Source organism: Podarcis tiliguerta (genome assembly GCF_965153285.1).
Source record: "Podarcis tiliguerta genome assembly, chromosome: 12".
NCBI classification, from domain to species: domain Eukaryota; kingdom Metazoa; phylum Chordata; class Lepidosauria; order Squamata; family Lacertidae; genus Podarcis; species Podarcis tiliguerta.
The window spans coordinates 15446573-15461122 of record NC_139545.1 but is presented as its reverse complement, the minus strand read 5'-3'; the positions used below and the strand labels follow the sequence as shown (position 1 = coordinate 15461122).

Below are 14550 nucleotides of genomic sequence, written 5' to 3'. Positions count from 1 at the left end.
CTCTTTAAAGTTCAGTTTTCTTAGAACTTAGAAAGGATTTGGCCCCCTGATCTAAACCGAAAATCAGCCATTTTGCAATAGCTGCTACATCATCTGTTTGCTGCTTACAAAGGTGTCAAGTGCTTTATGCATGATGCACGCACTCTTGCAAACTCCCTTTCTCCTCGACTACAATGCTTTGCACGCTTCCCTTGGAAAAACCTTTATTTGAACACATCAGGATATACTGCCGAGTAAATATGCTTTGGTGTCTGCCAGTTCCCTAGCAGGTTTTAATCTGAAGCCTCAGAACATCCACATCATACATTTGGAGCACAACTAAGGCATTTTTAAAGTGCATGACATTCTCCAAAGAATCCTGGGTGCTAGAAATTGCAGCTCTAGGAGAGGAAACTACAGTTCCCTTGATTCTTTGAGGAAACCATGTGCTTTAAATGTGCTTTTACTGTATGGCGTGGATATGATTTTTTGATTTAATAAGCTGTAAACCGCTTTGAGATTTTTTATTAAAAATATAAAGCCATATAGAAATAAAAGAATAAAAATAAAAATCTGCTACCTGTCCTTTCATGCTCCCATCTCTCTCTCTCTCTCTCTCTCTCTCTCTCTCTGTATATATATGTGTGTGTGTGTGTGTATAAAATGAGATAAAAGTTCAGAGATTGAAGAACTTCCAGTTCTTCATCTGTCCACTATATACATATAAACAATAATCACTTCATCCACTCCGATATAACTCCTAAGAGAACACCACTTTCTATAAACAAATTATCTTCAGTCCTCGAACCCAAATGCATTATTTCATTTTCTTTCTCACACAAAAAGTCTTTGAGTGGTTTCCAATCTTTAGTAAATGTTAACAATGACTTTATTTCTTATTAAACATGTTGATTTTGCCATCTCAGCTAAGTCCGTTAATTGTAAAAACCGTTCTTGCATTGTTGGTAAGGATGTCTCTTTCCATCTTTGCCATCCACTCCAGTCCTGACAGCAACGTGACGTTACTAAGCAAAACAAAGGAAAATCAGAGCAGTAAGAAGGGAACATTTCTGTTGTTTTATATTCAGGGTCTGGGCATGGGTAAATTTTGTGGTACTTGGGAACTACTGCTCCATGCTGCTTTTACTGCCTGCACACCTTACGAACAAACATCTCACCCCCATTTTCTTTTAACAGGACTCCTTTTTAGCAGATGGAAACCTTTAAGCACTGTACACCGACCGGATTGGGTGAAGGGCTGGATGTCCAGAGCTTCGGGAATGAAAGCTTATCATATTTTGCCTACGGTAGTAACTTGCTGCGGGAGAGGATAATGTTAAGAAACCCGTCTGCAGTTTTTCTCACCCTGGCACAGCTACTGGTTGGTGCTGTCTGTCTGTCTCTTTATGTTGTTAAACATATGCCAAAAAACACCTTTGTCTGCCATTGCTGTGACTAGGATATGCAGCAGATATTGCTGTGCAGTCATCATTTCCTTCTCTCAAGTTGTGATCATTTTTCCAGGGAAAGTAGTTAGCCCGGGAGGCTTCCAATTTAGTGCAGAATCCGTCCTGCTCATACCCATGTGGCGGTGGTGTTTTTTGCAGCAACTGCGTGATGTCATTGTTGTCATAATGCCAAGCCATAGTTTTTTGTACATTCAATTTGGATTTCCGCTTATTGTGGAAAATTTGCTAAACAGCCTGTTATCCATCTGCAGTCACTCCTAGTGTGGAAGCTTTTAGTCCATTAAAAAAAAGAAGAATGTTGGGCATGTTGTCATGAGTGTGGCACTGTTTCTGTGGGTGGTCTTTGTCATGACACCTCTGCTTCTGTTGCATCTGTGGAACGCTCTCCCCATGGACGTTTGCCTGGTACCTTCATTATACACCTTTAGGCGCCGGGCAAAAACGTTCCTTTTTAACCAGGCCTTTGGTTGATGTGATTTACAGTGATACCTCTAGTTACAAACTTAATTCGTTCTGAAGGTCCATTCTTAAGCGGAAACTGTTCTTAACTAGAGGCGTGCTTTCGCTAATGGGACCTCTTGCTGCCGCTGCGCTGCCGGCACACAATTTCCGTTCTCATCCAGGGGCAAAGTTCTCAACTCAAGGTAACTCTTCCAGGTTAGCGGAGTTTGTAACCTGAAGCATTTGTAATCTGAGGCGTTTGTAACTCAAGGTACCACAGTACATCCTATATCCTTTTAAAATGTTTTTTTTTTGGGGGGGGGTTATTGGGTTGTTGCTTATATTTTTATTAGGCATTTTGTGGTTTTATATCTTGATTTTATTCTGTGAACCGCCCTGAGACCCCTGGGTATAGGGCGGTATATAAATTCAATTGCAGTGGTACCTCGGGTTACATATGCTTCAGGTTACAGACACTTCAGGTTACAGACTATGCTAACCAGAAATATTATCTCAGGTTAAGAACTTTGCTTCAGGATGAGAACAGAAATTGTGCTTCGGCGGCACAGCAGTAGCAGGAGGCCCCATTAGCTAAAGTGGTGCTTCAGGTTAAGAACAGTTTCAGGTTAAGAACGGACCTCCGGAACAAATTAAGTACTTAACCCGAGGTAGCACAATAATAATAATAATAATAATAATAATAATAATTGATGAATGGGGTTTTAAATTGGACCCACCATTCACTTTTCTTTCTCCTGTCTTACCGATCCACTCCGCAACTTTGTTTGAATTAATCGCATGTCTTTTAAACCTACAGATATATAAACGGAGGTTAATTGTTCTCCTCCTTTTAACCTGCAGGATTACAAACTTGCTTTTGGCTCTCATCATGGCAAGCCCAGTTCTAACTGGCATGGAAGTACAGCAACTATAATCCATAGTCCTGGCGATGAAGTGTGGGGAGTCGTATGGAGAATGAGTACTGCTGATTTACCTTCTCTGGATAGGTGGGTGTCTTCAAGTCCTGTCACCTTCTCTCAATTTAGTAACTTAATGAGCCACACACTTGCTTAAATGTTCTGGGTGTTTTGTTGTATGTATGGCGTCAATTCTTTGCCAAAGCAATTGCCGGACTCCAAGTGAACAGTTTCAGTGCAGGGGGGGAAATATGGCTCGAGTATGAAGTGCTCACTTGTAACATTTACAGAATAGAAGCTAAGAAAGATATATTTTTTTAAATAGTGATTTTCTGGCATGTGCTAATTACCAAAGCCCATCATTTCGCTTTTCTTACAGAATTAACAGCTTTAATTGGGTATTTGGGGCCTGTCACAGAACCTGATTTAATCAGATGGGGTTTTTATCTTTGATAAAAAACAGCAGGAAAAATATAAAGAACTACGCCGTTGTAATAAGTATGCAATCCTGTGCATATTTACTCAGCGGTAAGCCCTACTGTATTCAGCAGGCTTCACTGCTAGGTAAGCGTGCATAGGATTGTGCTAGAAAGTTAAAGGTAAAGGGATCCCTGACCATTAGGTCCAGTCGTGACCGACTCTGGGGTTGCGACGCTCGTCTCTCTTTATTGGCTGAGGGAGCAGGCATACAGCTTCCGGGTCATGTGGCCAGCATGACTAAGCCGCTTCTGGCGAACCAGAGCAGCACACGAAAGTGCCGTTTACCCTCCCGCCGGAGCGGTACCTATTTATCTACTTGCACTTTGACGTGCTTTCGAACTGCTAGGTTGGCAGGAACTGGGACCAAGCAACGGGAGCTCACCCCATTGCAGGGATTCGAACCGCTGACCTTCTGATCGGCAAGTCCTAAGCTCTGTGGTTTAACCCACAGCGCCACCCGCGTCCCTACTTTACCACTAATGACAGCTGTAATGGTGAAACAGAAAGCAACAGATATTTTTTAAAAGGGGAACTACAATGGAAACTCGGTTCCTAAACGTCTCCATTGAGAAACGTTTTGGAACCCAAATGCCAAAAACCCGGAAGTTGAATGCCTTCTGCTGCATGTTTTTCAGTTTTCTCAACTGAATTTGCAGACATCCCTTTGAGCCTTGGTTTTTGAACATTTCGGAAGTCGAATGGTCTTCTGGAACAGATTACGTTCGAAAACCGAGGTTCCCACTGTACCTGTTGCAGGAGTTTAGAGCTGTGCACGATGGCCTGTCCCCTGGGGCTTTGGCTTGAACACCAGTGCCTAACCTTGATGGTTTTATTAAAAACATCCTGAAGGTCCCAGGCCTCAGAGAGGTTAGGCTGGCCTCAACTAGAGCCAGGGCTTTCTCGGCTGTGGCACCAATCTGGTGGAACGCTCTGTCACAAGAGACTAGGGCCCTGCGGGACTTGACATCTTTCCGCAGGGCCTGTAAGACAGAGCTGTTCCACCAGGCCTTTGGTCAGGGCGCAGCCTGACCCCCTCCTCTGGCAATCTGCACAGGGTCTTGCTTGCTGGTTGCCATCAATTTGTTTTTGATTGATTTTATGGTGAAAAGTTTTTAGAATGTTGGATTGTTTTGATTGTTGTTAGCCGCCCTGAGCCCAGCTTTGGCTGGGGAGGGCGGGGTATAAATAAAATTTATTATTATTATTATTATTATTATTTATTACTGTATTGCCATAATCCCTCTTATGACTTGCTGAGTTTCAACCATATGTGGGCTGGTTGAAATGGTGCAAGTCTGGGCCCAAGCAAGGCGAAGAGCTTGAAAGCTCTCTTCCTGCCTGGTCCACTTGGGGTTACACAGCGCAAAAAAGAGCTTTTAAGTTCTCTGCCTTGCCGCCAAGCTGTAGGAATGCTGGGGATACCTTCTCTCTCCTCCCTTACCCTTTAGCTAGAGGGCAGCTCCAAAGGTTTGACTATACCCATATTTTATGCATACTCCCCCGGAACTGACCCCCCCACATAAAATTAGGTAAGTAAAGGTAAAGGGACCTCTGACCATTAGGTCCAGTCGTGACCGACTCTGGGGTTGCGACACTCATCTCGCTTTATTGGCCGAGGGAGCCAGCGTACAGCTTCCGGGTCATGTGGCCAGCATGACTAAGCCACTTCTGGCGAACCAGAGCAGTGCACGGAAACGCCGTTTACCTTCCCGCCAGAGCGGTACCTATTTATCTACTTGCACTTCGTGCTTTCAAACTGCTAGGCTGGCAGGAGCAGGGACCGAGCAACGGGAGCTCACCCCGTCGCGGGGATTCGAACCGCAGGCCTTCTGATCGACAAGCCATCGGCTCTGTGGTTTAACCCACAGCGCCACCCGCGTCCCTCAAGATTAGGTATTCCTGCATAATATTTTCTGCTGTTTATTAAGTCGTCGTAGTTTTCTTTCTTCTTGGCTGTGCTTTTTATCTTACGATGTTGGTTTAATTTTAATGTGCCCTGTTTTGGGCGCAAGAGAGGATGGTAATAATAATTAGATGAATAATGGGGTTCTCTCATGCTGGTCTGCGTAGTGGCAGCAATCGGAACAGGGATCTCCTCCTCGCTGGGCAGGGAAACTCCCTTACAGTCTTACGTATTCTAGTAAGTATTAAGAGTTAAGTAACCTTGCAGATGAATCGGTGATACTGCACTCACTGACCATGACTGGCAGCACATTCTGAGAAAAACTTGGGGTTAATACAGCACACATCACATGGTGGTTGATGGGTTGGCCAATGACTTCAGATATTCTAGGCAGAAGCATCAGGGAAGGAAGTGAAAAGTCTGCACGTGGTGGCAATTCCTTCTTTTGGCAAGGGTGGGATTGGTAGCGACTGCAGCCTTGTGACTCACTTCTTGAAATAACTGCCCCTATTAATAAACACTGTTAACTAGAGTCTCTCTTCCTCTTTAACAGGGCCAGTGTTGCGTACATAACATTTTATGCTTCCAAGCCCTTAAAAGCTGTACAGATGTGTTGCCAATTCCTACTCCATTCAGCCAGAAGATTATGGCACCAATGGTGTAATGTAGCACAATCCATAAGAGAAATTACTTAACAATGTTCAGTAAAAAGCCACACAACTCTATACCTGCCCTCTTATTTAGTTCTAACTTAATTTTGTGAACAGGAGCTCAGAAAGCTGCTGTCTGGATACGGCCTAAATTTCATGAACTTACCTTGTCTATGGTCTGGGTGTCTAGCCAAATGAATAGTCTGCTTAGAAAGCAAATTACTACACTTTCTTTCTCAAGTTAGTTATTTGATCTGAAAGTTATTCCTTATTCTCTTTCAGACAAGAGGGAGTTGAACAAGGTATTTACATCCCAATAGAAGTTACAGTCCAGACTCAAGAAGGGAAAATACTTAAGTGTCGTAGCTACCAAATGACAGACTATGTCTTAGGCCTTCCTTCCCCGCAATATAAAAAGGTAAGTTTCATTTGTGATTCTAAGGAGATATGAGCAGATGAGAGAGAAACTGGTTTACTAGTAGTAGTAGTAGTAAGTAGTAGTAAGTAGTAAGTGCAGGTTTTCTGCAAGTGAAAAAAATGTAAAAAATTGGTTTTCCATAAAATTCATGCCCTAAATTACTGCAAAAGTAATTAATGCGGCAAGCTGAAATTACGAGTACCTTCACTTTATGACATGTTTATCTGATGAACACATGTCCTTGATAATTATTTTACATACATGCATAGGTGTCAAGCGTCCCTTATTTGGCGGGACAGTCCCTTGTCCCAGCGCCATGTCCCGCCGCTGTCCCTTATTGATGAGGCTTCGTTTGGCTGCTGGCTGGGCTTTCTGCCTTTGGCTCGGAAGGGCTCAGAAGTTGAACATACCTGTGCCCGGATAATCTGTTATTTTGGCTGCTGATCCCTTATTTTCGAGGCTGCTGGTCCCTTATTTTCAAATCTGTAAGTTGACAGCTATGCATATATGGCATTGTTTCACATGTGATTTCATACTATGAAGATCTTGTAATATCTGAGCTCTTGTAACTTCCATTGTCCCTTTAGCACTGCGGTTGTAACTTTTACAAAGGAAGATGGCACACTCAAAACTCATTCATAAAAGCCTGCCTACATGATGCTTAGTAGTTCTCCCCTTTGGGAGAACTAAGCTGTCCGTGGAACATGAAAAGAGAAATAGCTTAGCTACTTTGATACTAGGGTTATGTGAGTTGTGCTTTTATAGCGGCACTTGGGGATTGCCACATGATATGGTGCTTTAGCCAGATCAGTGCTGCCTCCTTTTCTCCACCAAGGCGCAAACTCAGGCTCAGTATAGGCCTGCTGAGTTAGGCAAGTTGCTTGTATCATATCAGTCGGGCTGATGACTTAGTGATAGCTTCCTCCCTTTAATATAGCCATGGCCATAAATATACACTAGTGGCCAAAATTGTGGACACCTTTTGGGAAAAGTGTATTTCTGAGGTTTGATGGCTCATAACACCACTTTTGTTTTGGAGTAATACCATAAAATTATATATCAATGGAAAGTTAATTTAATAAAGAATGTAATGCAACAGTTTGTTCAATTATCTGTATTCTATCAAAAGTTATAGCCGAATAACCAGAAAAAGGAAGCACAATTTGCTTAGGTTGATATGCAGTATCTTTCCTTCATTTGAATGTAGCCAATGAGCATGAGTGTTTAGAGAGCCAATCAGGTGTTGTGAGCCATCAAACCTCGGAAATACACTTTCCCCCAAAGGTTTCCACAATTTTGGCCACCAGTGTAGTCGAAGACACACTGGTGGCCAAAAGACACCAGTCTTTTGAGTGTGTCTTTCGAAGATACACCCTCTCCTTTGCAGGGGTTAGGTGACAGACTCTCCTAACCCTGTTGCACGTGGTCTGATGCTGGTCATACATCTCCTTTAAGAGGGTTATCTAAGAACCATGTCAGCTTGAGCCCAGATCCAGCTTGGCTTGGAAGCGCCCGACTTAAACTCATACCCTTGTTCAGCAGCTAGCTGATCATGACTACAGTGGTACCTTGGGTTAAGTACTTAATTCATTCCAGAGGTCTGTATTTAACCTGAAACTGTTCTTAACCTGAAGCACCACTTTAGCTAATGGGGCCTCCCGCTGCTGCCGCTCCACTGGAGCACGATTTCTGTTCTCATCCTGAAGCAAAGTTCTTAACCTGAAGCACTATTTCTGGGTTAGCAGAGTCTGTAACCTGAAGCGTATGTAACCTGAAGTGTATGTAACCCGAGGTACCACTGTACTTTAAAAGCAGTGGTAGCAGTAGAGAGCAGTTCTGGCTCCATAGGAGGCACAAGTCTCTTCTTGTGGCATTGGGGGAACATTGAAGGAATGTGCAGAATGGTTCGGAACACCCAGTTGCTCCCCCCCCCCCCCCGGCTGGGTCCTCCTTCCTAATTCTGGGCACCACAGTTCAAGAAGGACACTGAGAAACTGGAACGTGTCCAGAGGAGGGCAACCAAAATGGTCAAAGGCCTGGAAACGATGCCTTATGAGGAACGGCTAAGGGAGCTGGGCATGTTTAGCCTGGAGAAGAGGAGGTTAAGGGGTGATATGATAGCCATGTTCAAATATATAAAAGGATGTCACATAGAGGAGGGAGAAAGGTTGTTTTCTGCTGCTCCAGAGAAGCGGACACGGAGCAATGGATCCAAACTACAAGAAAGAAGATTCCACCTAAACATTAGGAAGAACTTCCTGACAGTAAGAGCCGTTTGACAGTGGAATTTGCTGCCAAGGAGTGTGGTGGAGTCTCCTTCTTTGGAGGTCTTTAAGCAGAGGCTTGACTACCATATGTCAGGAGTGCTCTGATGGTGTTTCCTGCTTGGCAGGGGGTTGGACTCGATGGCCCTTGTGGTCTCTTCCAACTCTATGATTCTGTGATTCTAATTGCTGAAACATTATTGTCGATGGCGCACAAAAACGGTGGATCCAGTCTTGAGGCATTGCCCAGTCTGATAGGAAGAGTATCATAGAGTTGGAAGGGACCTCAGAGGTCCCCTAGCCCAACTTCCTGCAATGCAGGAATTGCCATGACACATGGCCACCTGACCTCTGCTTAAAAACCTCCAAGGAAGGAGAATCCATTCACAGCCTTCCAAGGGAGACTGCTTCATTCCTTACTGCCAGAAAGCTCTTCCTGAGTCATTTGGTCGGAATCTCCTTTCTTGTAACTTGAAGCCATGGGTTCGAGTCCTACCCTCCAGAGCAGGAGAAAACAAGCTTGCTCCATCTTCTTCCATGGGGCAGCCCTTGAGTAGCAACCTCCCTTCTCTTCTATCGTGGACTTTTCCACTCCTGGGAATAGGGATGAGGAGGTGTTCCCCCAGCACTTCTGGAGATGATCCACCAGTGATACTAACACGCTCCATATGTCTGTTTCAAATGCAGAACCAGCTGAACCTGCCAAACCTGTGAGATCCGTTAAGGCTCCCAACATTGGCCGTGTTACTACATGTCAAGAGTAGCTTGGCAGACATTTAATGGCACATGCAGCCCATAACACAGTAGTTTTCAGCTGCTGTTGGACGCCAAAACTGTTACCCAAATAAAAACTGATATACTATACTTCCTGGTTATTATTATTTTTTAATTATCCAATTTTTGGATAATTAAGACAATCAGATTTGTATCCCTGTACAGATAACTGCCCTCAACCCCTTTCTCATTAGATGTAGAGAGAAATAAGTAATCTGCCCATCTCTCACCTTTGTCGGCTCCCACAAGTGTTGCCTTGCCAATCTTAGGGGCAGGGCACATGTTTTCAGTTTCAGGAAATCAAGTCATAGAATGAGCATTTCTGCTTTATTTTGCTGCTTCCGAAGTAGGATCCGGGATGCGGGTGGCGCTGTGGTCTAAACCACAGCCCCTAGGGCAGGAGTCAGCAAACATTTTCAGCAGGGGGCCGGTCCACTGTCCCTCAGATCTTGTGGGGGACCAGAATATATTTTTTTGGGGGGGGGGGAATGAATGGATTCCTATGCCCCACAAATAACCCAGAGATGCATTTTAAATAAAAGCACACATTCTACTCATGTAAAAACACCAGGCAGGCCCCGCAAATACCCCAGAGATGCATTTTAAATAAAAGGGCACATTCTACTCATGTAAAAACACGCTGATTCCCGGACCTTCCGTGGGCCAGATTTAGAAGGCGATTGGGCCGGATCCGGCCCCCAGGCATTAGTTTGCCTACCCATGGCCTAGGGCTTGCCAATCAGAAGGTCGGCGGTTCGCATCCCCGCGGCGGGGTGAGCTCCCGTTGCTTGGTCCCTGCTCCTGCTAACCTAGCAGTTCGAAAGCACATCAAAGTGCAAGTCGATAAATAGGTACCACTCCGGAGGGAAGGTAAACGGCGTTTCCGTGCACTGCTCTGGTTCGCCAAAAGCAGCTTAGTCCTGGCCACATGACCCGGAAGCTGTACGCCGGCTCCCTTGGCCAGTAAACCTAACGGTCAGGGGTCCCTTTACCTTTAACTAGGACCAGATTCTGAAGATGTAAACAGCCCCTCCAGTGCCCTTTAAAAAGCCTCTCCTGGGATCCGTGGATCCTCAGGGAAAGTTTGGGAAGTGCTGCAGGGAGAGGAGGCAACTGGGAAAAACGGGTGTGAGCTCACCCAGTCCTTTCCTGAGGGTCCTCTGGCGTGGCGATAGCCATATCCTCCCATGTCTTGTCAGGCTGTGGTTTGTAAGTGTGAATGGGCTTGATCTTAAACCGCAAGGGAAATGTTTTGATTGGGTGTTGTACAACTGATTTTTATTCGGTTGAATAGATCACTGGATCTATTCCGAGTGAAACTGAGTTGAATGCCCACCCATCAGCTGCCCGTTTGAATCAAATTACACACTCACCTGCCAATCATCCAGTACACAGAAATGGAGTTTTGTGCGGGAATGTGTGAACCAGTGCTAACATATTCTCATCATCCCTTTCCCTGGTTATTTGTGTGGCTCCTCCACATGCAGCTGCTGGGTGACCCTGGGCCAGTCACACTTCTGTGAAGTCTCTCAGCCCCACTCACCTCACAGAGTGTTTGTTGTGGGGGAGGAAGGGAAAGGAGAATGTGAGCCGCTTTGAGACTCCTTAAAGGGAGTGAAAGGCGGGATATCAAATCCAAACTCTTCTTCTCTTCTTCTTGTGGAATCAAACACTGCCACTTTTTTTTTTATATACAAATTTTATTAAATTTTTTGTTTTACAATTTAGAATACTCATTTAAACATCCTTAAAATATGAGTGACTTCCCTTCTTCGCTTTCCATGGTTCATTTTGCATATCATAAATCCCTGCATATTTTACATAAACTAAACCATTCAGTATTCCGTTATTACATCCATCAAAACTTATTGACACTGTTGAATTTATCTTAATGCTGCCAACGTTTTCAAGTGTACACAATTTCCCCCCGTATATCCAATAAACATTTTCCAATCTTCTTTAAACGTATGTTCTTCTTGTTCTCTTATTCTATATGTTAGGTCCACATTCCATCAGTTAGGCGCATATTCCATCAGCTTAAGTTGCCATTCTTCTTTAGTTGGGACCTCGCTCGTTTTGCATTTTTGGGCTAACAAAACACGGGCTGTAGTAGTGGCATACATAAATAATACTGGCACTTTAAATCCTCATTTAATGTGGTTCTTCGTAGGTCATTTGTATGGGTGCAAAGCAGAACGGTTTGCCAGTGGACTACCAGAAGAAATTAGACTCTATACAGACGAATGACTATGCAGGACCTGTGCCGGTTTTTGATGAAATTGAAGCTGCCCTCAGCGAAAATGAGATAACGAAATAATAAAGAAACGTTTTAGAATCACCTGCTTTGGTTTCTCTTGATCATTGTTTTATTTGAGTACCTCTCTTATTTTGTGAAATCCTATGCATGTCTGCTCAGTTGTGAGCCCCATTGAATTCAATGATACTTCCATCTAGGATGGTATAGGATTGCATCCAAAAATGAAAACAAAAAGCTCTTGGGTGCATCCTTGATTAAGAAATGCCATTTAAGGTGGTGCTTGATTAAGTTGTGCTTCTAATACACAACAGCAATATTAACTGTATTTATTCCGGATTGATTTTTTGCTTTGTTTTCTATCTCCATGGCAAACACTGCAAAGCCTGACTGAAGAGGGATCACACAATTTGCTTTAATTGACGAGGGTGTCTGCATACCAGCTCGGTCTGTCATCAAAAATATCACACAGAGCTGGCACTGTCTGTCTTTCTTGCAAATCCACCTCTCTTTTATTTATTTTTATAATAAAAAAAGCTGGTTTCCCAAAAACCCACCCGTTTCACCACAGAGATTTTGTACTAATTTATTTTGGAGTAGGAGGAGAAGAGGAGTTTCTGGCCTCGTACATTTCCCACTGTTTTAATTACCCCATGCAGATCTTTGAACTCCCCCCATCTTGTCACATCAAACATGTTGATGTGAGTGCAATGGTAGCATTGTGGATAACCAAGATGCTGAGTTTGGGAAAGGAAAAAAGAACCTAAAAGGTACGGCGCTGTTCAGTAGGAGTGCACACTTCAGTCATTCCGAGCTTAATTTAAAATGTTTCATCCACTAAAACAGTGGCCTTACTTGGGCAAATCTATAAATATATATTTGAAGTGGTGTTTTCTTTTTAAATGAACACTTGAATGTGATAAGTACTCTTTATTTAAACCCTAAAATGTAACGGCATAGAAGGGCAAAAGTTCATAGCACAAAAGGATAATGAAGTATTAAATCATAGCAAGATTCCCTTTACAAACAAAGATTCGTAAAAACAAACTTATTCTGCACTGGTGTGGTTCATCATTTCTGTGACTAAAAGGTTCTACCTAGTCCTAAATGAGCCAGACATTTGCATATACCTCTGGCACACTGAGTGACCATGGGCTTCAATAGCTGTATGAGAATTATTATTTTTTTAATTTGAGCTCTGCCCTTGAGATGCTTTCAATTTATGAGAGATCTTTCCAAGATCCTCTACATAGCTCAATAGGCAGTGCGTGAGACTCTTGATCTTAGGGTCTTGGGTTCAAGCTGCATGTTGGGTGAAAGATGCTTGCATGCCAGGAGGCTGGACTACATCAGTGTTTCCCAAATTTGGGTCTCCAGCTGTTTTGGGGAGTACAGTTCCCATCATCCCTGACCACTGGTCCTGCTAGCTAGGGAAGACGACAGTCCAAGAACAACTGTTTTTGGGACTACAATGCCCATCATCCCTGACCACTGGTCCTGCTGATGATGCTCCTCGTGGCCAAGCCTGCGATTCTATGCAGGGGAAATTGGCCCAACCAGCCCTCCAAATCACGAGGATCAAAGACCTCTCGGGATCCCGTGATACAGCCCGGGAGATCTTGCTCCGTTCGGGACCCGAGGAACGGGGATCCTTTGCTCTCCAGATCCCGTTCTGCTACCGCCTCCGGCTTGCCCAAAGCGCACCTTCCAGCCCCTTGAGACGTCTCCGGAGGAGGGCGGCGCCTGCGTCCCCTTAGCTGGGCGGGGCAGGCTGGGATCTGGCGCGATCGGCTCGGGATCCCGCGGAGGGGGCGGCAAGAGAAGCCCCCGCAGCGCCCGCTCTCACTTTCGGCGAGCCGCGCGGGGGAGGCGCCCGCCTCCTTCCTCCTCCCCTCACTTTCACTTTTCCTTTCTCCGCCTCCCTTTCTCCCGTGATCCAGCCGCGGGTACGCTTCCGGCGCTCAGTTGGAAAGTTTTCGACCGAGGAGGAGGCGGCGGGCGTGGGGGGCTGGAGAGCAGCCAGAGGAGGGCGAGAGATCCACACCCCACCCCCGCGAAAAAGGCCAGGATTGGTGAGGGGGAAAGAGGATCTCTCCCCACTAGGAAACACAGCCGCGGACGACTCCAGCATCCTGCAAGCTGCGGGCAGGGATGGCCAAGTCGAGCCCGGCAGAAACGCGCTTCTGAACCCGGCCATGGGGCGGAGCTGATCCTGGGGGTGGGTGTTTTCTCCTGCCCCCCCCCCCGACTGGCCTGTGGCTCAAGAGACCTTCCCTGCTCCATCCTAGAATTGGAGGATCGTGCCAGAGGATGCAAGTTTGTTTATTTGGTTGTTTTTTTTAACTGCCTGTTTGTTTGCTGCGTTGCAGGGGGTTGGACTAGATGACCCCGGGGGTTCCCTTCCAACTCTGCAAATCTAGGATTCCTTGTTAAAAGAGGGCATCATTGCATGCCACCTAAAAACACTGAAATGCTGCAGGATTGAAGGCCATTTGTGGGTGCCGGCTAAGAGGCAGGGGTCTCCTTGGGTGCTGCTTTCATTGGCAGTTAATTGGCGTTAATTGGCAGAGGCCCCCAGCAGAGAGAAGCAGATGGATTGTGGTTAGACACTTCGTTGCATTGGCAGCAGCATGCGCCTTCGTTCTGCTGCTTATAGGACCTGCCAAAAACTTGTTTGTTGTTGTTTAGGCAAGCCTATCCAAACCATGTGATTTTATTTTGCCCCCTTTTTTTCAAAATCTGTAGATTTAAAATCGTACTTCATTTATATTTCAGCCATTTTATTACTATGTCTACCATGGACTGTGTTTGTTGCTATTTTTCCACGAATATTTTTATACCGTTTCATGTAAACGGCTTGGGCCTTTGCCTAAAAAATTAAGCGGCATATAAATAAAACGAGAGAGTTGAGATAATGAGGACTAGCCTCTTCCCCGGAAAGAAGTGTTTTGGGTGCCCGACTCTAGAAACTTCTGCCCTGCTTCCCATTCACAGTCTATTG

The 14550-nt window shown here is 44.9% G+C and overlaps 2 protein-coding genes and 1 long non-coding RNA gene across 5 annotated transcripts in view; 2 read left to right on the top strand and 1 right to left on the bottom strand.

Moving 5' to 3' along the window:
• Nucleotides 1-1192: 1192 nt before the first annotated feature.
• Nucleotides 1193-11633, top strand: GGCT (gamma-glutamylcyclotransferase; the record flags this gene model as incomplete). The annotated part of the gene is made up of 4 exons (XM_083405219.1): nucleotides 1193-1360; nucleotides 2751-2896; nucleotides 6122-6257; nucleotides 11466-11633. 4 exons carry the CDS (start codon nucleotides 1193-1195, stop codon nucleotides 11610-11612), a joined length of 597 nt encoding a protein of 198 aa, XP_083261345.1. The 3' UTR covers nucleotides 11613-11633.
• On the bottom strand, nucleotides 10975-13373 carry LOC310660557. The gene is made up of 2 exons (XR_014503511.1): nucleotides 13254-13373; nucleotides 10975-11399 (listed from the first exon to the last, which is right to left on the bottom strand). It is a non-coding gene; the product is annotated as an uncharacterized lncRNA (long non-coding RNA).
• The window catches only part of NOD1 (nucleotide binding oligomerization domain containing 1), a 40776-nt gene continuing 39311 nt past the window's right edge, over nucleotides 13086-14550 (top strand). The window contains exon 1 of one of the 3 annotated variants that reach the window (XM_083404693.1): nucleotides 13086-13767. The gene's annotated coding sequence lies outside the window, so the exon portion shown is untranslated. Of the gene's footprint in view, nucleotides 13866-14550 lie in introns of all 3 variants that reach the window. The other 2 variants (XM_083404695.1, XM_083404697.1) reach the window with 2 other exon arrangements.